Raw genomic sequence first — 25,073 nt, 5'->3', positions numbered from 1 at the left:
GAATGATTAATACGTAACTCAAGAAGCATTTATTTAAAAGCACATTATTAATGAAAGTGTAGCTACTGGTGGAATTTACTCATACAGTCCCCACCTCTAAGCCAGTGCCTTGCTCTGTGGGTTAACGCCATATTTCCGCCTCCTACCTGGATGGCTGCAGTGACCTAACTTCTCTCGTTGAGTCCAGTTCTTGCTGCCTTTCCATCCACCACACACGGTCAATGAGAACCACATGTACCACGTCCCCACTCAAAATCCAAACCTGAAGGCCCATCCTACCTCAAAACTCAGCTCCCCATGTACCCCTGAAGCTCTACCTACCCCACCAGGCTCTGTGCTCACTGGACACCCACAGGCTAAGTCCCAGCCTCAGGGATCCATGTGGTCATTCCCCATCCCAGGTTCTTATTTCTTCACAGCCCTCACCATCATCTGAAAATCTCTTATATATGAACTTATTTATCCTCTGTCCCCCCCAACAGAATGCTAGCTTGAGGGCAGGGACCCTGTCTGGCTTGTTCAGTTATGCCACAAGGCCTAGAGCAGGATATCTGTGGAGTGAATGAATGGGTGAATGAATGGTATGCCAAATATTTCTGTGCCCCGGGCAGCCTCAGTTTAAAGGTCACAGTGGGCAAAGGAATCCAAAGCAAGAAGTATGCTGAATCAATGCTGGCACGAGAAGGCTTTCTGGCCCTTGCCTGCAAGATGCCCAGATACACTGGTTCTAGGACAGCAGCGTCACAATGACACACACACTGTCCCCTCCAGGGGACACTCAAGCACTGGGGGGTGGGTGGGAGTGCATGACATCCAGGTTGGGCACAGCACATTTCCCCAGCACCAAGTTCCAGACCCCACTGGAACTAGATCCCACCAGAAGCCTCGAGCATGTTTTATGGAAGGAACCAGTTTAGCCAACACATCACGGACTCCATTCAGAGTAAAAAATTGGATGGAGATATTAGGACATCTGTCAGGCACCCCACGTGGAGCCTGATTCTCTCAATGGGCAGAAACTAGCAAGATGTCTTTATAAACTCAAGCAGGGACGAAGGGAGAATTGAAAGCATCCCTAGGCCCATTCTCACCCCAAAATAACAAGAACAAATATGCAATGGACCCTCACTCTGCTCCAGGTGCTAATATCACATGCTCTGTGTGTTCCCCCAACAAACCTAGCAGCTAGGCACTGTAACAACCCCCACTTTATACATACGGGAATTGATGCTGGGAGAAGCTAAATGCCTCATTCACACAGGTGGTGAGCGGAAGAGCCTAGATGGGAACCCACATCTACCTGATTCCAAAGCCTGGGCTTTTAATGTGTGTACCACAGTTTGTGCCCCCAAATAAAGAATACTTATGTCAACTCTAAAGTTAAAAGTTGGAAAAGTTGGCCGCTCTCTGCCACTTGCAAGGTGTGCGAACTTTAAGAAGTAACTCAAGCTTCGGGGCACACCTGGGTGGCTCAGTTGGTTGAGCATCTGACTCTTGATTTGGGCTCAGGTCATGATCTCAGGATGGTGCGATCCATCCCTGCATTGGGCTCTGCGCTCAGCATAGAGTCTGCTTGGGATTCTCTCTCTTCCTCTGCCTCCGCCCTTCCCGGGCTCCCATGGACAGCCCCCCCAAAATAATAAATAAATCTTACAAAAAAAAAAAAAAAGGTAATCCAAGCTTCACGATCAGTTTCCTTATCTGTAAAACAATGGGTGCTGCCGGGATTAAGCAAGGATGTTTGTCAAGCACTTGGAATAGGGCCTGGTAGTGAATTCTCAGTAAGAGCCACTCTTTCACCCTTATTATGAGGCTAGCCCGTAGGTCCCGCACAATCCAGCTAAGTCACAACTGTTAGAGGCAGGACAGCACAGTGCTCCTGGAGGCAGCCAGCGACGAGGCTAAGTCTTCGATGTGTCACTACCTGCAAGACGTCAGGAAAAGAACTCAACCCGGCTGAGGCTCAGTGTTCTCATCTGGAAATGGGGTTAATGCCTGCTACCTCACGGAGTCGCTACCTTCCCAGTCGAGACTGGGAAGACCTAGTGAGATCATGCATGTAAGGCACTCAGCACAGCTCTGGGCACACAAGAAGTGCTCACTAGAGGACAACTTCCATTAGCACTTGTGCAGAAGGAATTGGCATAGTCCTTGGCCACTTTAGTGTACTTCAATTTGACAAATGTTCTTTGAAGACCTGCCAAGGGCAACTCACTGTTTCAGGCGAGAGGTGGAAGACATGATGGTACCTGTCCCCAGTGAGCACTGAGCAGCGTGCCCAGACACGGGAGAAGACGGAGGTACGAATGAAAAGGAAGGCTGGGGTCTTGGCATACCAGCCTGGAATACCAAGTTCAGGAGTGGCCATTAATTCTGTGCACACTGTGATGCTACTGAAGGTCTGAGCAGGAGAATGACATCATCCAACTTATGCTTTGGAAGAATTCCACCCTCTGTGGAGAATGGATCAGAGCTGGGAAAACTGGAGGCAGAGAAATCGGTTAGGAGGCTACTGCAACAGTCCAAGCAAAACTCCATGAGGGGTGGCAGTAAGGACAGAAAGAAGGACATAGACTCAAGTGTCATCCTAGAGGTACAACTTAGAGAGAGAACCTGGCAAATGACGGGCTGGTGGGGGAGATGGAAAATAGCTTAAGAAGACTCAATTTTCAGGGGCACCTGGGTGGCTCAGTGGTTAAGAAGACTCAATTTTCTTGTCTAGAAGTGTAGGGAGAGTGGTAGTTTGTTAAATGAAACAAGGAAACCAAATTGGCACCTACTGGCTAACTGAATGAGCAAACAAGTCTATCTGTGTTGGGAGGAAACAGGACAGGGACGTTGAGAAACTGGTAGAACATCTTGGCAATAACGAACACAGGGCACACGGGGAGGAGAGCCATGAGGACATAAGAATGTAAGCCAGGAAATGAATGAGATCACCAAACCCAGGCTAAAAAGGTAACTGCTGGGACCTGAGGAGACGATGCACCATTTCGAGGACCTGAACAGAAGACAACAGCCACGAAGCAATGAGCCCGGCAGGCAGAGAGGTAGGAGGGAAAACCGAGTTTCCACAGTGTGGAAGAGAAGCAAGCAGAAAGTCTCAAGGCACACGTGGTAAGTGACGGCATTGCATGGCAAGGTGGGAATCACTGGCTTTGGTGGTCGGGTGGAATAGGCGGCTTCTCAGCGACTTCCCCAGGGTTGGAGAGACTGGAAGAGAGGCACGGAGTGAAGGCTATTCTTGCACGAAGCTGGTCAGAGAAAGGAAGGTGACGGAGAACAGGAGACAAAAGACACGTAAAACAGAAAGAATGGAGAGCGATTCACTTAGGCGAAGGAAGAGATGCCAAACTGGCGCAGAGCTTGGGAACACATAGCACCACTTAGTCAATTACTGTCTTCTTAAGGGATCCGAGGCAACCATGCAAATTAGCATGTGTAGGCCAGCAAAAAACGCACTTGACAGATCTTTTGGAGCCTAATCTTCAGGATGGGGCTAGGCTCGTTTGGATTACATTTCCTAAAGGTATCTTTAAGACAAACAAGAAGGCGGCAGAATGGTCCTGCCAGGCCCGCGAGGCAAGCACGCACAGTCTAAATAGAGAACAGAATAAGGCAAGCAGAACAAGATGTGCTTGACTAAGGGAAAGAAGACATTGAATGAGAGGAGAGAACCCAACACAACCAAGAGAGGCAAAGGTCCGATATCTGGTCTGGATGATCGTGGAAATGGGAGCAACACAGAGCCCTGGAAGGCAGGAACCATGGGCAGGAGCTAGTTACAGGTTTTTAACTTATTTGGGAAGTACAGAAGATGCACACCTTCGTGTACCAGAGCACATTTTGTTACTGTTGCTGACTATTTTTTTTACAAAACTCGAAAGACAGATGAGGCTCTTTAGCAATAGGGATCTGGAGGTAGCATGCACAATGACAGACAGCCCTCGGCTGGAAGGGGAAAGGAAAACAGTTTTTAAGGGCAGACTCCCCACCCTCCCAAGTATTTCTGTAAAAGGGAAGTAGGACTGATTGGAGAATTCAGGCCATCTTCGGCTGGAATAAGCCATCCCCAGGATAAATGACAGAAGCAGCTGGAAATATAAAACATAGATTTGCATAGACACGGAGCTAGAGTCATCAACAAATTGAAAGCTACAGCCAGAAAAATGATTTGGACCGTTCACCAAATGCTTATTGAGCACCTTGCATATGATCTGCCTGAAGCCACAGTGGAGAGCAAGGTCAACACAGTTCCCTCAGCTCACCAAGCTTACACTCAAGCAAAGAACTTTACAGGAGAGAGTATATATGCATGTGTTTATCACATACACACACACACCGGGAAAGAGTCTCCAAATGAGAGGAGGAAGAAATTTTTTATAAAAAATGCAAGAGCTAGTCTACATACTCAAAAAACTTACAGAGATTGAAAACAAAACCCAGCAATTAGATGGCCTGTCAGCTCTCATCCCACCCTGCCCCAACACCACTGCTCATCATTCCCCACAGCGGGCCTCTACTTCCAACAAGCATGTGAACCTGGGGACCCCACAAATCCCCTAATTTCTCCTGTCAACAGCATTCATACCTGGCAGCATAGCACAGTGGCTAACAGACTCTTGAGCTGCCACATTGTCTGGGTTCAACTTCTGGCTGAGCTGCTCAGGGCTGCATGACCTTGGGGAAGTTGCTTAACCTCTCCGTGTCTCGGTTTCCTTACATGTAAGAGAGGAATAATGACACTACCTTCCTCGTGGGTCATTGTGCAATTTAAATGAGTTAATCTGTGTAAAGTGCTTAGAACAGAGCCTGGTACAGAGTTGGTGTCCTGTATGGATGAGCTGTTGTTACCACTTGAACCTGCATGAAATGCTCTCTACATATCTCTCCCCTCATCCAAATCCGTTGTCTTCCAAAAAGCCAAATATTTCACCTCCCATTAGTGTGCTAACACACTCAGTCTCCAACACAGGTATTTACTGAGGGTCTACCATGTCTTGCGCTCCAAGGGAACCAGGATGAATCAGAGCCAGCCCTGCTCTTGAGATCACGGCCGACTTGGGGAAATGGAAAGACATTCCAACGAAGATCATCACTGTAACTTGGCAAGAACTGTGAGCTGGCATTACCCATGAAGTGTCCCCCACAAGGGACGCTGCCTTCTTCCTCTCCTGATTCCTACAGCAGTGAGATATCCCATTTGTACCATGATGTTCTGCAGGAAAGGTGTTTGCTCTGTGTCCTCTGGACTGTTTCACACATATATGCCTTGACTTCTTCAACTTGATGGAAGGGCACCCGTTCTGGGACTGGGCCTTCTAATTCTGTCCCTCAACCCACTCCATCCCCACAACCACCTTTTACCTGCAGGTAGCTGGCAACTGCATATTAACTTGTGGTTGGTCAGGATGTTTAAGCTTCTCTAGCAGAAAATTCCCAGGACCTGGGAGGCTGGGTTTCTGCTCTGGCATGACTAGACTACCTAATTATTGCTGATTTCCTTCCATATCCTCTCGGTATAAACAGAGGAACACTATGCACATAGAGACCAGCAAACTAGCATAACAAAAATAATAACAGTGAGGGCGCCTGGGTGGCTCAGCTGGTTGGGCGACTGCCTTCGGCTCAGGTCATGATCCTGGAGTCCCAGGATCGAGTCCCGCGTCGGGCTCCCTGCTCGGCGGGGAGTCTGCTTCTCCCTCTGACCCTCCCCCCTCTCATGCTCTCTCTCTCTCATTCTCTCTCTCAAATAAATAAATAAAATCTTAAAAAAAATAATAATAATAACAGTGAACATTTACTGAGACTTTTCCATGTGCCAAGTACTAGATCAAGTGCTTTATGGGTTTCATACAATCCTCCCGAAAGCCCTAAGAGGAAGGGATCTTTATCTCCCCCCTCCACTTTGCAGTTGAGGAAACAGGCATGCAAAGAAGCTCCAACAGAGCAAGGAAGAGGTACCAAAAACTGGTTCCCTAAAAATCTGGGAAGGCAATGGTGGAAGCCATTTTTCATTCCTCCACTGTGTTTAGATGGCTGGCTCCAAAATGAAACTTCCAATCACCCAGAAGGAAAGGAAAGAGCCCTGAGCCAAAAGGAAGAGAGAGCCCCCCCTTCCTAAAAACAGCCTATTCAGACACTGGCATCCCACAGATTCCAGCCTCATCGAGATCTCTTTGCTCCTCCAAGATTTCCAAGTTCTCCAAAAGCATCAAACCAGCATGTGTAAAACTAGCACAAAATAAAAAACCAAATGGTTTTTTCCTTCTAGAGTTTATACTGAAGGTTTGCAGAAATGCACGGTTTCAGCTAGGGCTTAAATGAGACGGTATCTCCAATCTAAGAGGAAGAAGGGACCTAAAGAAATGTACCCCTGCTGACAGGGGAGGGAAGAGAACTGGGATCCATTTTATTTTTAAACCTTTAACATACATCTTTAACATATTGTAAAATTCAAGCAAACAGAGTCTCAGAGAAACACCCAAGCATCCAGAGCTTGGCGATGTGGCCTGGGTTATTGGCAGTTAAAAAAAAGAGGCACGAGACAGACACTCCCTCACTCTCCAGCACCAGCTTTGCCAGAATCCCACCCCAAAGACAACCAAAACCGGTCCTGTCTAATCTCTCCTGCTCCCTCCAACTCAAGCTGCAAGGAACGCCCACGATACTTCAGACACAGAATGCTGAGATCAAGATTCTTGCTAAGCTTAAAATAATGATGTGCTCCATGGCAGGCTTAAAAACTGTCTGGGGTCCCAAAAAAGGATCCTAAAAAGCAACCAACGATCACAACAATTAAAATCATTCTCACTACCAGAGGCTCCGTGAAAACTCCTCATTCATTCAGCATCACCTCTGAACATTTCATTCAATTCACTGGAACAGATCTGGGGTCAATTTCCCCAGCGCAGCACCACAGCATCTGCAATCTCCTAGGTGGTGTGAAGAGTGAGTAACGGCACAGGTAATCTCTGTAAATAAAAACCCGTGACGCTGAGAATGGGGAGGGGAGAAGGAGATGCTTGGGAAGAAACAGCAGGTCCCCGGCGGCAGCGGTGGGACCCCCAGAAAATGCCTCCTCCCACCTCTAAATGAATTTTGTCTATATGTCCGTAGCACTGCAGGGGCTTCTGATTAATTTCATCATTGCATCTTTTATTGAATTTCTAAATAATGATAACACGATCGGTCCAGGGTCACCTGCACCCAACAGGTGGAGTGGATTTCTATAAGGATGCTGTAGGTTTTACCCGCAGGGCTGCCCGTGACCGAAGAGCCAAACCCGACAGCAAGATCACATTCAAAGACACGAGATGAAAGAATATCTTTCTGATTCCAACCCCAAACTGCCATGGCAAAGACATTAAAGTTCCCCAAAGGCAGGAATACTCCAATCCCATCTTCCAGGTAAGAAATACATGCTTTTTTGTTTGCGTGGACTTTTTTTTTCTTTTTTATGAGAATCTTATTAAGCATTCTGTTGGGGCATGAACAGACGCTCGTGTTATGCTCCAGAGAGGTACTGTGAACTATCAAAGGTGAAATAGCCTATCTTCAAATACAATGAGCAGTACAAACACAATCAACAAATATTTATTGAGTGCCTGGGCCTTAAGACTGAGATGTCGTCCCGTTCCCCACCACCCCCCCCACCGCTCGCCGTCAGAGAGCTTCCTTAACTGAGCTTTCTGTGAAGGGCAGATGCAATTTCAGGCTTCCTGAACGATAAGCCATTAATCACACACTGCTTCAGATCAATTGCAATGCCTAAGATCCCCCACAGCATTCTGCCTTTGCCCCCAAAATCGAATTCCCTCAAGTCCTCCCTAGTTTTTCAGATCACTAGCACCCCAAGCAAGCTTTCATTCTGAGCCGGCCAGCCCACTGCTAACCAGAACTGGAACTCTCCACACACCTCCCTCCAGTCTGATGTGTGACCTTCAGTGTGCTGCGCGTGTCCACATTAAGCTGCCCACCAACCACGCGTCCTTCAGCGTCAGGCCTCCACTTCTGCCCTGCTCTCCAAATGCCCTGCTGGGCCATTTCAAATCCATCTGATGGCACATTCAACAGCTAGTTAGCTCTCTGCCTGTACTCCTACCATCCAGATTGTTTTTGGAGTTGCAAAGCAAAGGAGCCAGAAAGACACTGCCAACGCTACCAAAATGCAAACCCGGATATTAAACCCAGACCCCAGGGAAGAAGGAAAGTAGGACCACCTCAGCACCTTTCAACATAAAAATCTCTCTCCCAAGCAATCACAGCCCACAACCCTATTTCATCTCAAGTGCCTAGTTCCCCCACGATGGTCTGAAATCTTTTGAGGAGCCCATGGGGAGACACCATCCAAGAACCAACGCATGCCTTCAAATCGATCTCCGAACTACAAGCACAACAAATCAGGAATGGACGCTGCCAAGGAGAAAATCAAATTCTGCTTGTCTCCTAAGTGGGCAGCGACTAATTACCTAACGTTACCCCGAGAGCCTCCAAGTGAGAAAGCCAGGGCATCAGGGGAATAACACAGCTGGTCCAAGACCTTCCCGGGAAACCCATGTCTCTGAACGCAGCATGTCATGGGATCACGGAACGAAGCAAGACACTGAGCTCCTACATCCACAGACGCTACTGCATTTTTACAGAAATTCCCGGAGGCTGGAAGCCAGGACCCTCCAGTCCCAGGTGCCGTGCGAATGCATTTTTCATGAGCTTTTTCAAGAACGGAGAAAAGACCTGTCATGTTGAGAGGTTTACAGGGATGTTTATACTTCCATTTTCTAGTCTCCTGGTTTGTTGGTTTGTTTGTTTTCCCTGTGAAGCCCAGTTTCTGTGAATCAATGACTCGGCTACATCACACTCCCTCCCGGTGGCTCCCGGTAACGGGTCTCTCACTGGCCACCAGCGCTCCGCCAGCTCAGAGAAGCTCAGCGGCCAGATCCCTGATCTTGCAGCCGACTTCGAGCGGAGCCGAGCACCATCCATCTGTTAGAGCTCTGGTACAGCCACTTGCAGCTCAGCTAAGCCCATCAGGAAACCTTTAGTTTATGAGATCTCGTTCAATACAGCCAAGACAGCAACCTCCATCCACCCACCTGAGAGATGGATACACAGATGGAGAAATAGATGGATGGCTCATTTGAACCCTGCATGTTTCTCCTTCCACCAAGGATCTGCACTGCCAGATATCCCCCACTATTTCCTCCCCTGTAAAGAAGACCAAACACTGAAAAACTAACCCAAAGTACCCAATGGACAATTATGATGCTAGGGACAGGAAGAGGAACCTTAAACACAGCAAAATGAGAATATGAACAGTCTACCCACCAAAGCCCAGACAGGTAAATTGCTTCCCAAATGCAGGCTGATTAACAGCTTCCCTTCCCTGCACTACCCCCCCACCCCCCCCACCCCCACCACCTTTGGGCTCTGTATGCCTCACATCAGTACCGATCCTTAGAAAGTCAAATTTTCACTTACTCAGATCTACCAAGAGTCCCCAGTGCCTTGCTATACGAAAACCCCACAAACGGCAGTTCTTCGCCCGAGAAACCTGAGAGGTTCAGCTGGCACGGAGAGGATGAAACCCCCGAATTCTTCTCTGGTTCATCAAAATTGGAGGTGTCATCATCAGACTTGAGGGTGGGAACGAAGGGGGGAGGAGCTGGTTAAAGAAAAACAAGAAGAGAGGGAGAGAAAAATTCAGACGGATTCAACACTGTTGCGGAGAAAATCGTCTTGCTCCTTCAGCACTGCAGCGTCTAGCTCCCACAGGCAGACCCAGCCTTGGCTCTGACAGCAACAAGAGATTAACCCCTTCTCTGCCAACATGGCCACCAGCCGGCAGACAGGCTGCCTTCCCCGAGGGGGGGGGTAAACTGAAGGAGAAACTCAAACAGGTCACTTAGTGGAACAAAAGCACTTTGGGGAACTCATGGGAGCCGGCTGTTCATTCCGGATATTTCCAGAACGCTTCAACAGAGCATCAGGCTGGCTGGTGCCAGCGGCTGACCCACACCTATGTATTTCTTCCTCTGGACAGCTCTAAATCATCAATATTTAATGTTAATCATTGAAATAAGATGGCATTTCTACATTTCATGCAATGAAATGAGAGAAAGGAGCAGGAAAGAGGACCTGGGAGGCATGTAACTCACGTTAGGATAGCACTGCAGTCTAGCTCATTCATAGCCAGAGGAGAGTGCTCAGAGCTCTTATCAACCACTTTTTTTTTTTTTAGTTCATTATCATCCCTCCTCCCCACCTCAGTCAGCCGCCCAAATTCACCGCAGTTTAATCAGCATAATGAAACACCAGCCAAATAAAGTTCTTCCCGATGATTTACAGCACCCCTGCCCCCTGATGGTGTAAATGCACCGATGGACGTCTGCGTCCTACCTCGTTAAGGCATGACTCCAGGCTAGGGGCATCTTACATCTTCTCCACTTTCTGCAGACCTACTAAGCTCTCTTGGTCAGGGAGGGGGACACTCGGCCATCAGTCACCAGGAGGCTGCCCATTGTGGTGGGCTCCGGGGGGTGTAGCGGGCCAGAAGCGTTACCATAGCTGCAGGCTGAGGCGTCTGTGGCAAGCCGGCCGGTTGAGTTGGGGAGCCGGGCATCACAGCCCCCGCAGTGCAGGCTTCATGCTCCCCACTCTGTGCGTGCTCTGGCTGGAACCCCACCTGGCCGCCTGCGTGGCAGGGGCCAGTGCTGATCCAAGTGACAGAGCAGCATGACTCACTGCCGGAGCTCGCTACAGCGCCCCCTAGGACCCTTGTCACGGCCGGTCACAGTCCAGGCTTCCTTTTTAACCCCTTGTTTTCTGAAGCAGCTGTGCACCAGACAGAAGCAGCAGTCTGGTTTCTGCTTACAGACTCAAAAGAATCTGGCTGTTTGCAAAGTACCCCAGTGACAACCACATCGAAGCAGTAGTGCTGGGGAGTGAATGGAGAGGTGAAGGGATGGTGTGGAGGGGGAGGGAAGGAAGCCACAAGGAGGAGGTCTGGCTCCTCCTGGGAAGAGCAAAGGAGCATTCGCAGGGCTTCAAGTGCACTGAGACGAGGTAAGAGATTGAAAACGTAAAATGCACTACCAGGAAATTATTTAACACCTCCAAGCCTCAAGAGAATTTAAAGCTTCCCTCTTAGTATCAGAATCTACTTGCTTAATACTTTAAAAATTAGCTGATGGAAAGAAAAATTACATTGAATGCTTCAGCCCACATCCTGTGTGTACTTCCATCAACATAGACTAAAATCCAATCTGATTTCAACTACCCAATACTTTAAGAAAAAAAAAATAATAATGGAAATTACATTTCATAAGGATCAGAAAGAGAAGTTTTCCATCTCAAAAAACTCAGATAAAGACTGAGGAAATGTATGCAGTTTCACAGATGATACAAATATGGAAGCGTTATGACTGATGGCACATTACTTGGGGATCTGAGTGGGTTCAAATCCCAGCTCTACCACTTACCAGCTCTGTGACTTCGGGAAAGTCACTTAACCTCTCTGAGCCTCATTTCCAACATAGAGATAAATTCCTCAAAGGGCTGTTGGGAGGTTTAAATGGAAAAAAAAAAATCTATATAAAGTGCTTAGCATATTCCTTAGCACACAGTAAACACTTCATAAAAATCACCTATTATTGTTATTGCTCACATGAGATTCATGTTTATGACAGATCTTGCAATTAGTGAAGGCTGGTGAGATACAGCCCAATCTGTGTTGAATCTTCTTCTTCCGTGCTCAAAGCACGCACACACTCATGTGGATGTTTGTGTTTATCATATCATCTTATTTCTAGCAGAAGTTTAATTCCCTTTCCACTATATACTAATTTATCTTTGGGAGACTAAAATAGAATCCCATATGATTAATATAGGGGTAGGAGCCACCCTCTGTGAAATAATTATGATTTAGAAATTCTGTACTATAAAATAAGATTTCTCTTGAAAACTCCATCATGCTCAAAGCCAGCCCATATGGTCGCGATTAGAAAAACGGCCAGACAATCTTCAATAGAAGGAAGGAAAAATCAACATGAAATACACCAGCTGGTAACAGGTGAGATAGTCACAGGATGGACTGAAAGCCAGGGATATAAACCTCTAGACAGGTAGTCAGTTGACCTCAACAGTAAGGTCTGAAAAGAAGGGCTTATAGGAGCACCTGGGTGGTTCAGTCGGTTAAGCATCTGACTCTCGATTTCAGCTCAGGTCCTGATTTCAGGGACGTGAGCTCAAGCCCCGCACTGGGCCCTGCACTCAGCTGGGAGTCTGCTTGAGATTCTTTCCCTTAGCCCCTCCCCCTGCTCACACTCTCTCTCTCACTAAAATAAATAAATAAATCTTAAAAAAAAGGACTTATAAGGGCCACATTTGGGCAGGAAAAGAGCCACAGCCTCAAGCCAAAAAGAAATGGACAAACTGGAAATTCTCTACCCACCAGAAAGTGACAAGGATGCACACCCTTGACCAGGACCCGTTGGGGGAAAGAAACAGGCTGGCGATTAAAACTGTAATCCCAGCTAGGGTGTCTGCATTTATAGTATCCTGTATAGGGTGGGAACTACAAAACAAGAAATTTGGGGCGCCTGGGTGGCTCAGTCGGTTAAGGTCTGCCTTCGGTTCAGGTCATGATCCCAGGGTCCTGGGATCGAGCCTCACATCGGGCTCCCTGCTCAGCAGAGAGCCTGCTTCTCCCTCTCCCTCTGCCTGCCTGCCGCTCCCCCTGCTTGTGCACTCTCTCTCACTATCTCTCTCTGTCAAATAAATAAATAAAAAATCTTAAAAAACAAACAAATAAGAAATTAACATCAATACTGGCCTAGGATCACTGAGCCCTTAGGGCACTGGCAGACACAAAAGGAGAACATCTTGTGGAAGCACTTCCACAATCCAGGGCACATGGGACAGACAAACCAACAGACACACACACACACACGCCCTATTTGAAAGGAATTCACACACAAAAAAGTAAAAACCAACAACTACACATAACGAGGAAAAAGAAGCCACCCAAACTACCATGGAGGACCATCATCACATATAAGAAATGGGAAAATTAGCCTTCCAAAAACTGCAGATAAAAGAACAACCTAAATGGGCCATAAAAGGGGTGCCTGGGTGGCTCAGTTGGTTAAGTGACTGCCTTCGGCTCAGGTCATGATCCTGGAGTCCCGGGATCGAGTCCCACATTGGGCTCCCTGCCCAGCAGGGAGTCTCCTTCTCCCTCTGACCCTCTTCCCTCTCATGCTGTCTCTCATTCTCTCTCTCTCAAATAAATAAAATCTTAAAAAAAAAATTTTTTTAATAAATAAATAAAATAAAATGGGCCATAAAATTAATTTATTATCAAGGTAAATAAGTAGAAGCTCTAATAAAAGAATAGGATACTCTGAAAAAAGGACCACACACATTTGAAAGGAACCAAACAGAACTTTAAAAATGAAAAGTACTGTTATTGAATTTGAAGTTTAAAACTCCCTGAATGCATTAAATAGAAGATTAGACACAGCCAAAGAGAAAGTTAGTGAAGTAGCGTTAGATCTGAAGAAATCACATAGAATCATACTTCTCAAAGTGTTATGTGTAGACTGGCAGCATCAGCATCACCTGGGAGTTGGTTAGAAATACAGAATCTCTGGGGCGCCAGGGTGGCTCAGTCGGTTAACTGTCTGCGTTCAGCTCAGATCATGATCTCAGGGTCCTGGGATCCAACTCTGCGTTGGCTCCATGCTCAGCAGGGAGTATGCTTCTCCCACTCCCTCTGCCCCTCCCCCCACTCATGCTCTCTAATAAATAAATAAAATGTTTAAAAAAAAATACAGAATTTCTGGCTCTGCCCCCCATCCACTGAATCAGAACCTGCATTGTAACAAGATCTGCAGTTGGAGAAGTGCTCACATGGAATGCAGCACAGAGACAAAGAGACAAGACATAAGAGGTCAGGAGACAAAGAATGAGAAGGTTCAATACATATCTTAACAGGTGCACCAGAAAGAGAGAGTGGACTAGCTCAAAATCTGGATGCCACATTTTGAAAGGATTATGGGAAACTTGGTCAAATCCAAGACTACCAAGTATATGACCACACCTATCTTTGGGGGCTCATTCTCCTCCTTCTTGTACCTTTTTATGGAAAATGTTCCTTTTTTGCTCCTCATAAAATACAATTTTTCTGAGCAGCCTGGATGGCTCTGTTGGTTGAGCATCCGACTCTTGGTTTTGGCTCAGGTCATGATCTCGCAACTGTGAATCAAGCCCTGCTTCAGGCTCGGCGCTCAGTGCAGAGTCAGTCTGCTTCAGATTCTCACTCCCTCTCCCTCCCGTTCACTCTCTCTTTCCCAAATGAATAAAATCTTTTTTAAAATGTAATTCTTCTCCTTTACAAAGGGTATTAATAGGTCATTGGGTTTAAGCCTATGTTGATGGAGATACACATTATATCTGAGAACATAGCAGAGTGCCAGGCATACTGTAGGTGCACAATAAATATTTGCCGAACAGATGTATAGAAAGTGACTCTTGAAAAGAGAGCACCTAGCATAATTAAGGCCACGGAGAAATTACTTGATGTTTGAGTTAAATGAAGAGGCTTTAAAAGTGGAGATTGTTCTGTCTGAAAAATATGTTAATGAGTGCCTTGTATTAATATTTTCTGATACAGTGTTATGAAATCATCTCACCCCCCAACCCACCACATTCAATAATGACAAATCAGAAGTCATATATTAAAATCTACTGTTCATTGCCAAAAACTATAAAGAAAAACAAGAAAATCTTTTCCTTTGTATTTTTAAAAATAAATCAGCCTGTGCTTGAAGTCACATTAGGGCACATTCCACATAGTGGCAAGGGCTATGCAAGCAAGTTCTGGAGTGTTTCCTGCCCGCCCCCCATCCCCAATTATAAGATAGATGGCAGAACAAGGTTTTCAGAAACAACTATTTTGGGGCGCCTGGGTGGCTCAGTCGTTAAGCGTCTGCCTTCGGCTCAGGTCATGATCCCAGGGTCCTGGGATCAAGCCCCGCATCGGGCTCCCTGCTCAGCGGGAAGCCTGCTTCTCCCTCTCCCACTCCCCCTGCTTGTGTTCCCTCTCTCGCTGTGTCTCTCTCTGTCAAATAAATAAATAAAATCTTCAAAAAAAAAAAAAAAAAAGAAACAGCTATTTTAAGAGCTTTAGTTACTCTCTCTCCTATAAATTCTCTCTTTTCTTTAATTCTGACAGTCATTAGAAGCTTTTGGGGAAAATTGTATTGCCTACAAATTAAAAAAATAAAAACAAAAAAACAAGGAAAGGAGAATCAACTGGGTTTGTCCTCTTGGCCCTCCTTATCTCTAACATGTTCCATTGAGCTCCATCTACCCCATTCCCACCCTTACATTTTTCAGCATATCACACAAACATTAATATTACAAATAGGAAAGATTTTCTAATTTTGGTATAGTGTTTATTGCCTGCCTTCCCCACTGGAACACGAGCTCCATGAGAGGGAAGACTATGGCTGTGTTCACCATTACACCCCTAACACCTGGATGTCCTTAGTCAATGTTTAGTATCTATTCTGTTAAAGGAATGAATGAATAACAAGAACCTTGGATGTGTGATAATTTCTTAAACCTAATGGGCTATTTCGTGCAATGTGCCGCTTTAGGAAACCTAGAGTACCCGATTTAGTCATGAAGAATTGGCACATTAAAAAACAAGTACGACAACAAAAATCTGCCTAGATATAGCTCATAAAACTCCTATGACTTTTAATCATCACTGTGAGTTACAGACACTGGTGCTGAGTCGCATGTGGCAGAAGCACAAGATGAAAACAGCCAACAGTGTCATAAAGGACAAAGGCACATAAATAAATATTGTGTAATGATATAATGAATCGGGACTGTGCCTGGGACACAGTGGGCATCCAATATTAAATCAAAAACATTTTCAGCTTCATTCTATCTACCATGATGGCCCGTATCTTAAAAAAAAAAAAAAAAAAGTACTTAATTAATGCAATACCATGTTCAAACCTAAAAGGAAGACGACCAGAAAAGTGGCCGTCCTCCATTTCCTTAAACTCTGAAGCAACCAATGTGATCGCACTTATCCATGGTACAAAGGCAGGACTGCAAAGTAGGTGAAGAGGAGGCTATTTATGTCATTTAGAGGTCAAGGGGTGGGCGTGAAAAGCAGAGATGCATAAATGGAGTGCCGGTAAGTTCTGCCGAAGGCGACACAGTGAGTTTTGTGTGTTCCTGCGGGAAAGTGTCACGGAGGTGATTGAATGTCAAGAGTTGGTTAAAAGGTATCTTGGCGGGCTGGAGTGGGGAAGAGTACCACTTTAGAAAAGCCACAGAGCTGCAGCTCAAGGGAGCCATGGGTAATGAGGCCAGGAAGGAAGCGAAAGTGAAATCTTGGCCGGACCTTGAAGCGGGGGAATCCTGGATCGGATTGACAGAAGGGATTATTAGACAGAGTTTTAGAGCGCTGGGCTGGTGTCAGTGCCAGAGACTGATACCATCCCTGCAGGAGCGGTGGTTGGAAGAGGTCGATGCTAGAAACCTCTAAAGGACAAGTCTACAATAGTCAACATGACAAATTCTACAGTAAGGAAGTGATAACAGAAACAGAGAGGATGTGGATTAACAGGAGGCAGGCTACAGAAAGGGGCAAAATGTGACAACTGACACAACAGCAGAGCTTTTAGGAATTTCAACGACCAACTCTTAGGATGGGAACAGCTCCGAGAGAAAGAGGTTGCAATAGTAGGAAGAGCAAGAGATCCAGGATCAGAGAGATCGTGGGAATGAACCAATAGAATAAGTTAGGGGATAGGCAAATACAACTAGTCACTAAATATACGTAAATAATTCAGCCCATCAAAACAGATTTCTATTCCCCAGAGCCCCAGGCAAGTCCCCTACTTTCTCCCCTCTGGGTAGGAAGTGGTCAGGTATAGCTCCTCCAAACAAAATGTTGTGTAAGAAATACAAAAAGAAGACAAACTAGATCCACTTTCCAATAGACTTAAGTAAATAAAATATTCTCCCATGTCTTTGCTTCCCAAAAGAGTCATAAAGAGACTTTAAGGTAATGCTGATTTGGCCAGTGGTCAATTTTTACAATGGTGTCTTCAAAGGAGATGAATAAGGAAGTTAGCATTACTCAAGTATGCTTCAATCAATCAGTCTCAAGGACGCTAGGGTCTAGCTGCCAACGGCTAAGCAGATTCCCTCTCTGGTGGCAGATTCAAATTCTTGATGAGTTGTGTGCTCTGTCTGAACCTCACCATTCTCAAAAGCCATGTTCCTACCAGGCTGCTTAGCATCAAGTCTTTGGTAAACGATGGACATTTTTCCACAGATTTATACTTTGAGAGATGCTTTCTCTCAATTCTGCATCCTACTTGAACCAGACTTCTAATACTGTAGCTTTACTTTGTCCCCCGCCCTCTGGGTCTGGGTACTCAGCATACCTGCAAAACACTTACACGGGCTGGAAACGCTCCAAAGAGAGAATCCTTTCAAACCTCAACTAGTCATGACTGCATTTTCCTGCCAGGTTGGGTCTAGATCTAACCAGTGTGGGGCCCAGGTGGACGCCCCCAGAACATACTTCAAGGATAGTGAAGGAGCTAGTTCCTCTGCTTGCATTCCCTAGGACCGGATCACTCCAGCACGTACCTACTGCAGTAGATATCTCTAAGCAGGATTCCTCAACTGTGGCACCAGTGACATGTGGGAGGGGAGAGTACTTCGCTGGTGGGGGCTGCCATGTGTCTTGTAGGGCATTTAGCAGTATCGCTGACCTCTACCCACCAGATGCCATCAGTACCTCAAGTCATGACAACCAAAAATGTCTCCAGACGTTGCTAAATGTCCCACGGGGGGCAAAATCACCCCCAGTTGAGAACCAATGCTCTAACAGGTAAGGACTTCCAAAATACTGTTACCACAATACCTTCATCACACCCAACAAAATTAACAGTAACTCCGTAACATTATCTAACACCATATTTGTGTTTGATTTCTCCAGTTGTCCCAAAAATGTCTCTTTACAGTTGGTTTCATTTCAGTCAGGATCCAAGCAAGGTTTACAAACCGATTTGGCTGGTGTGTCTCTTAATCTGTAACAATGACTTTATTTTAAAGTCATTTATTGGTCTAAGAAACTGGATCACATGTCTGTAGAATTTCCCAAATTCTGGACTTGGATGAATGCATCCTTGTTGACATCATTTAACATGTTTCTCTGTCCCCCATGCTTCCTATTAACCGGCAGTTCAATTGAGGGCCTTCCTTAGATTCATATTCAATTCTTTTGGCAAGAATACTTCCCAGTATTCTGGATGTGTTGTCTACTTAATGCATGACATTAGAAGGCACACAATGTCTGCTTGTCTCCCATCTTGTGATGTTCACAATGATCCATGGGTTCCATTGACATCAGCCTGATCCCCCCAATCTTTCACTTAAAGGTTTACAACCATTGATGAGCATTGCCTATAGCCATTATTTCATTAAGGGCTGCAAAATGATGGTTTTCTCATTTCACCATTCCTTCTACATGTATTAGCACATCAACAATTTGGTTACCCTGAAATATAGTTCAAATAGGAAGGCAGGTCAAATGCTTGGTTCTTTCCCTATATTTAGCAACAATCAGAGTAATGACTTGGGGGCCCTGAGCAACTGCCAGAAGTGACCAGTGAGATTTCTTTTTGAGTTATCATTAAGAACTCATAAATTATTATATATTTGTTGTGTTTCAAGTCACTACAGTCTTTTTGGTGTTCATATTGTCCCATCTTAGGCAAGGAGAAGCCCCTCTACTAGATATTCTTGGCAGAAAAGCCAAATCAGAATCTATTTTTATCTTTTGGAGCTACCTTCCAGTTTACAGGAGCCAGAAGAACAAGTACCATCATCATCCCTTACGGAGGAAGCAAAGAGACAAATGTGGGGGTATTCTGTAAGCCAATGATCTAACTTCCTCATCAAGCCAATGGCATAGAAAAAAAATGACATACATGTATATATGTGCATATATACGTCTGTGTGTGTGTGTGTGTATATATATATATATATATATATACGTATTTTTCATTAAAAAAATTTAAATTTATCTCCATAGCTGACTATATCCCAAGATATGAGTGACTTTGAATCCAACTGCTGGGAGCATTGGCAGAATGTGGAGGAACTGGATCTCTCATTCATTGTTGGTGAAAATATAAAACGGTACAACCACTCTGAAAAAGGTTGGCAATCTCTTAAAAAGTGAAGCATACCTCTATCATATGATCCAGCCATTCCACTCCTAGATACTTACCCAAGAGAAATGAATGTGTATGTCTGCAGGCTTGTACACAAATGTTCACAGAAGCTTTATTTCAAATAGCCAAAAACTGGAAACAACCACAACCATCAGCAGAGGACTGGATAAACAAACTGTGGTATATCCCTACAATGAACTACTACTTAGCAGTAAAAAGGAACAGACTATGACACATGCCACAACATAGGGAGAATCTCAGAATGATTATGTTGAATGAAAGAAGCTGGACAAAATAAGTACACCGTGCAGGACTCAATTTATATAAAGTCTAGAAAATAAAGCTAAACTACAGTGACAAGGCAGATCAGTCATTGCCCGGGGACAAAGGACGGAATGGGGAGGGGTGTGAGGAAAGGGTTTCAAAGGGGCATGAAGAAACTTCTGGGGATGATGGCCATGTTCATGCTCTTGAGTGTCATGATGGTTTCATGGGTATATACATATTTCAAAACTTAAACCATATGCTTAAAATACATGCGCTTATTGTATGTCTATTATTCCTCAATAAAGCTCTTTCCAACCATTGGGAAGGGCAAATATTTTGTCCCCAATCCTTTCCTGGTCTGAGGAGCTTCCAGTCAGGCTCCTTCAGCCCATGAGGCAGAAGTGCTGCACAAACACATCCAGCCTCACCCCTCTGCTCACTCCTCCCCCAAGAAGAGGGAGCTAATGTGACTCATCAGGCTGGACATCACCGGGCTATGTTTTATTGGAAGGCAGGGTTACTGTGCCTGGAAAGCAAAGAACCAAGCTTAACACTTCCTGTTTCACTCAGCCAACTGACCGCTTTTGTCCTCCTTCTTTCCCTCAGTCCCACTGTGACAAGCCCTCTCTGTCCATGAAGGAAGGCCTTCCATTCTTCTCTGGGAGGGTGGGTAAATGTCCAGGAGCAGGTCAAGCGTTATTGAGTATTTGCCTCACCAAGAATAAAGTAGATATTTTCATCCCCATCTATGTGTTGGGGATGTGTGTGTCCTTTGCTTGTCAGAAGTTTGAAGGACAGGAAGAGTGGGTCTTACACCCCAACCTGCCAATGCTGTACGATGAACCCAATCCTTTTCTTTCCATCACTAGGGAGCAACAGAGTTGGTCACATTTATTTTCTCTGAAGTGAGACGCTGAAAATCGTTTGCAAACCCCTGGTTGTGAACCACCTGGACCTCCTACTCTTTGTCCTTTGGCTTCTTAACCTCTTTTGACTCCTGCCAGCCACCTTCTTAGTCCTATCCAAACTTCACACCCATAAAATGAGCGTAAATGCAATCACCACACTTCATAAAACTGACTTGAAAGTTGGCTGCTGAATATAGTCCCAGATGTTTAATGTAATTCTGAATCTTTGGCCAAATAGTTTCCATGTTTGCTTGGTTGTCAAAGGTTTTTGGGCAAGTGAGAATTTAAGGGTCGAGGACTCCAATTTATGGGCTTTCTAGAAAAACCTTTCCCCAAGGAAAGGCATTAATTTACCTCATCTAGAACCGATTTTACTAAACTGAAATTTAACATTGCACTGTTGGCTTGCACTAAGAGGCACGATAAGAAGCAGTTATGGGGAGGTGCAAGGGGGTACCTCAGTCAATTGAGCATCTGATTCTTGATTTCTGCTCAGGTTATGATCTCAGAGTTGTGGGATCAAGCCCCATGTCAAGCTCCACACTCAGCAGGAAGTTTGCTTGAGATTCTCTCCCTCTCCCTCTGCCCCTCCCCCCTGCTCTCTCTCTCTAAAATAAGTAAATAAATCTTTTAAAAAAAAAAGAAGTAGCAGTCATAGGGAAATCCCCAGAGCACATATGGGAGGAATGAGGTCCACAATGTCACAAGGAGGTCTCATTTTGGGGAATCCAATGATGAAATTCCTCAGGGCTCAGTATCCAGAAAATCAAGTCTTTTCTGAGCAAACCATTCTGGGTTTTTCTCTCATGGGACTGAGGCTCTCATATAGTTGACCTTTGAACATGGATTTGAACTGTGGGGGTCTACTTACACATGATTTTTTTTCGATAATTCAGCACAGTACTGTAAATGTTTCCCTTCCTAACAATGTTCTTAATGACATTTTCTTTTCTCTAGCTTACTTTATTGTAAGAATATAGTATGTAATACATATAATATACAACATATGTCAATTGACTGTTTACATCATCAGTAAGGCTTCTGCTCAATAGTAGGCTGTTAGAAGTTTTGGGGAAGTCAAAAGTTATGCACAGATTTTTGACTATGCAGGGGTCAGTGCCCCTAACCCCCATGTTAGTCAAGGGTCAACTGTCACTGTTCATATTTTCCTTTTTGCTTTGGCCACTAGGAGGCTTAGAGTCCCAAATCTGTCCTCGTCCAGCAACTTGACCAGAACTTCTTTGTTTTTACCTTTAACCCTGACTTATATTTCTTTACTGGGATACCCCCTTCAACCAGATTCCTACATTTATTTATTTTTATCCTTTTGATATTGCAATTATCTCTAAAATAAGCCATCTCAATTTATCTTGGAATAAAATGAAATACTGCATATTTTTAACATCTCTGGATGTAGCTTCTAAATTCAGACTACAGCAGGGAAATCCCATAATCCTAATTTATAAGCATTTAGCTCTTCTTAGCCTATTTTCTCCTATCAATAACTTACTTTCTAAAAACAGAACAATCCCCAAGAGACACATAAATACTTGCCTGTATAGCCCATAAGCCTGTAATAGCTACTGACTGCATGTCTTCATTATTCCTTGTTTATGTTGGAGTGGGGGGGGGGCCCACATGCTCCTGGGCTAGTAAGTTGAATTCCTGCCATCACTACTACAGCATCCCCCCCTCTTTCTACCTTCCTCTCTCTCATGCTGATCCCCCAACATCCCAGCTCCCCTTCCACACTTCCTCGTGCCCCTGAAGTCACTAGGTGGCTGTCCAACAGGGAGATACACTTCAGGGCCAACCAAGGCAAACACAGAAGCACATCTACCAACCTCCACGAACTAGCTTAGAAAACAAAGCATGGACAGACACCTGTTCAAATGATAGGAACCCAAAATAAGCAGTCCTGAAAAAGGTCCAAAACAAGCCAACACACACACACACACACACGCTTCACAAGCCATTGAGATAATGCTATTCTAAAAGCAGAACGCTAAAATAAACAAATGAAATACTCATGTTAAAACCATAAGGGGTTTTCATTTGTAAAGAAGAGAACACTGCTCATTAGAAATCAATGCCAGAGTGGCCAATTCAAAGGATAAATATGGCAGGGCTTACAAAGATTTCTTCATTTATATCAATGATGCAGGAAAATCACCTGACAATAAAAACTCCTGATTTCTTGGGAGGCAGTATAACGTCGTAAAGAGTATAGGCCGTACTGGTGTTTATGTTGGTCTAGAATATTCTGGAAAGTTATATAAGAAACTGACAATAGTGGATCACTTTAGGGAGAGGCCCTGGGCATAGGGTGAGAAAGAGACAATTTTCACTGTTTAACCTTCTGTGTCATTTCAATTTTTTTTTTTTTTTTTAAACCATGGACTATACTAACTTTTCAAATAAATAAAAGCAAAGAGAACCTGGAGTCAGAGAGAACTGCATTTGACTTTTGCCACTGCCAAGTACTGGCTCCGGGACCTTTGCCAAGTGGCTTCATCTCCTTAGGCCTCAATATCCTCACCTGTACTGTGGGACTAATCATAGCACCCATATCACAGAGGTGTAGTGAGCAAATGGGACAATAATACGCATAATGTGCTTTGCAGAGCCCCTGGAACATAGTAGGTGCTCAAAAAATGGCATGGCAATATAATACACAGCTAACAAGTTAATGAAGAAAACTTAATCCATCCTTAACTGAAACTAAATATGGGACAATAGTAAGCCGGGGGCGGGGCAGGGATGGAAAGTGGAAGGCATATAAACGCCTTCTTACAACCACCTATTTGCTATCAGCGGGTGGAGATTAAGGTAAGCCACCATCTTGAAAGATAGGAAGGTTGTAAAGCTCATCTGAGAAAAAAGCTTTAAATTCCTCAAAAGCAGAGCCTAAAATCCAGCATTTCTAAGCATTTCCATCCACCTATGGAAGTTTTCAGCCAAAAAGCAGTCTCCCCTTATCCCGAGCCCAGAGAACAAAATGAGGAAGAAGGGCCCTACAAAGATGAGCAAGAAATTCTGAGGCTGACAGGATAAATTTTCTCCTCTTCCAGGGCTTTGCAAATGCTAATATGCACAGGAACCTTATTTCTGGGGATCTTATTCAAGTGCAGTTTCTGACTCAGCAGGTCTAGGGGGGCCCGAGTCTCTGCATCTCTAACAAGCTCCCAGGTGATGTCAGGGATGCCAATCTTGCTGGTCCACAGACTGCACTCTGCGCAACAAGGTCCTACTGACCCCAAACTATCATTCCATGACTTGTTAGCAACGGCAGTCTCGAGTGATTCTGATGAATGCAATATTTTCTCTCCTGGTAATAACCAGACTAATTCTAAATCAATGGTTCTCCATCGGGGGCAGATGTGGCACCAACAGACACTGGGCAATGGCCGGAGACATATTTGGTTGTCACAATCTGCACGGGGGTGGGTGCTGCTGGTATCTATGGGTAAAGGCCGAGGTGCTGCTAAATATCCTGCAATTCACACATAAGCTTGCACCACAAAGAATGATCCCACATGTCAACAGTGCCGTGGTTGAGAAACCCTGTTCTAATAAACAGAAAATATGAATCAAGTCCTGTCAATTCATCTCAAGACTATATAAACCCCAAATTTGGAAGTGGGTCTTCAATCCAACATTGTCCTTTCTCAGGCTAGGTCTGAGGCCTGGGGAGGGTAACAGATTAGAGGAAAGAATGGGATGCTGTATGTGGGGAAAGAGTCACCAGGTCATAGTCCATATTTTGCTTATAATCAAGCCTCTGTGGGGGCATGTGGGTGGCTCAGTCGGTTAAGCGTCTGACTCTTGATTTCAGCTCAGGTCATGATCTTAGGGTTATGAGATCAAGTCCTACAACAGGCTCCACGCTCAGCAGGGAGTCTGCTTGAGATTCTCTCTCCCTCTCAGTCTGCCCCTCCCCCGACTCATGCATATAAACACTCTCTCTCAAATAAATAATCTTTAAAAAAAAAAAATCAAGCATATGTGGTTCAGTAAGCCAGTGAGTGACCTACTAAGCATTAACCTTTCTATGATTTTGAGCAATTTAACAGGAACAAAGCTCTATGTAAGCAGAGGACCCAAAGTTTAGACTGTAAGTTCCCTGAAGGGAGGGCTATATCCAAATTTGCCCATCAACAGAGCTACAGCTAATTTAGCACAATGAGGAGGTAGATATTCAAACATCATGAGGAATTCAAAAATTACTGTGATTCCATATGCACTAAACAGACATAGAGATTAAACCACTCGCAAATGTGACGTGGTTCTTTGTCATCACCACAAATATTATTACTAACAATGATCTATGCTAAGGCATGCATGGTTTTGTAGAAAGAGCATGGGCTCTAGAGTCACGCAGACCTCGACCCAAATCCGATTCTCTCACTCATGTGTTATGTGACCTGAGACAAGTGAGAATAGTGTCCACATCTGTAAAATGGGTATAGTAATCCTGACCTCTGACAGAATTGTTTTCAAGTAATACAGTGTGCTGTATTTAAACACCTACTGGTTGGCACACAACAGGGGCTACTTAACCAATATTTCCTACCATATTAAGGACCAGAGTAGATGCCCAGTGAGTTACATGGTGCTTATT

The 25,073-nt window shown here is 44.9% G+C and overlaps 1 protein-coding gene across 8 annotated transcripts in view; it reads right to left on the bottom strand.

Moving 5' to 3' along the window:
• The window catches only part of CIT (citron rho-interacting serine/threonine kinase), a 162,938-nt gene that overhangs the window by 91,562 nt on the left and 46,303 nt on the right, over positions 1–25,073 (bottom strand). For all 8 annotated transcript variants that reach the window (XM_081802077.1, XM_081802076.1, XM_081802080.1 and 5 more), the window contains exon 10: positions 9,481–9,664. In XM_081802077.1, the coding sequence (XP_081658203.1) occupies positions 9,481–9,664 (184 nt within the window). The remainder of the gene's footprint in view (positions 1–9,480; positions 9,665–25,073) is intronic.

Source organism: Leptonychotes weddellii, chromosome 13, assembly GCF_054177405.1.
Source record: "Leptonychotes weddellii isolate Sample4059 chromosome 13, ASM5417740v2, whole genome shotgun sequence".
Lineage (NCBI taxonomy): Eukaryota > Metazoa > Chordata > Mammalia > Carnivora > Phocidae > Leptonychotes > Leptonychotes weddellii.
The sequence above is the reverse complement of the archived record's forward strand: the minus strand, read 5'-3'. Positions and strand labels throughout refer to the sequence as shown.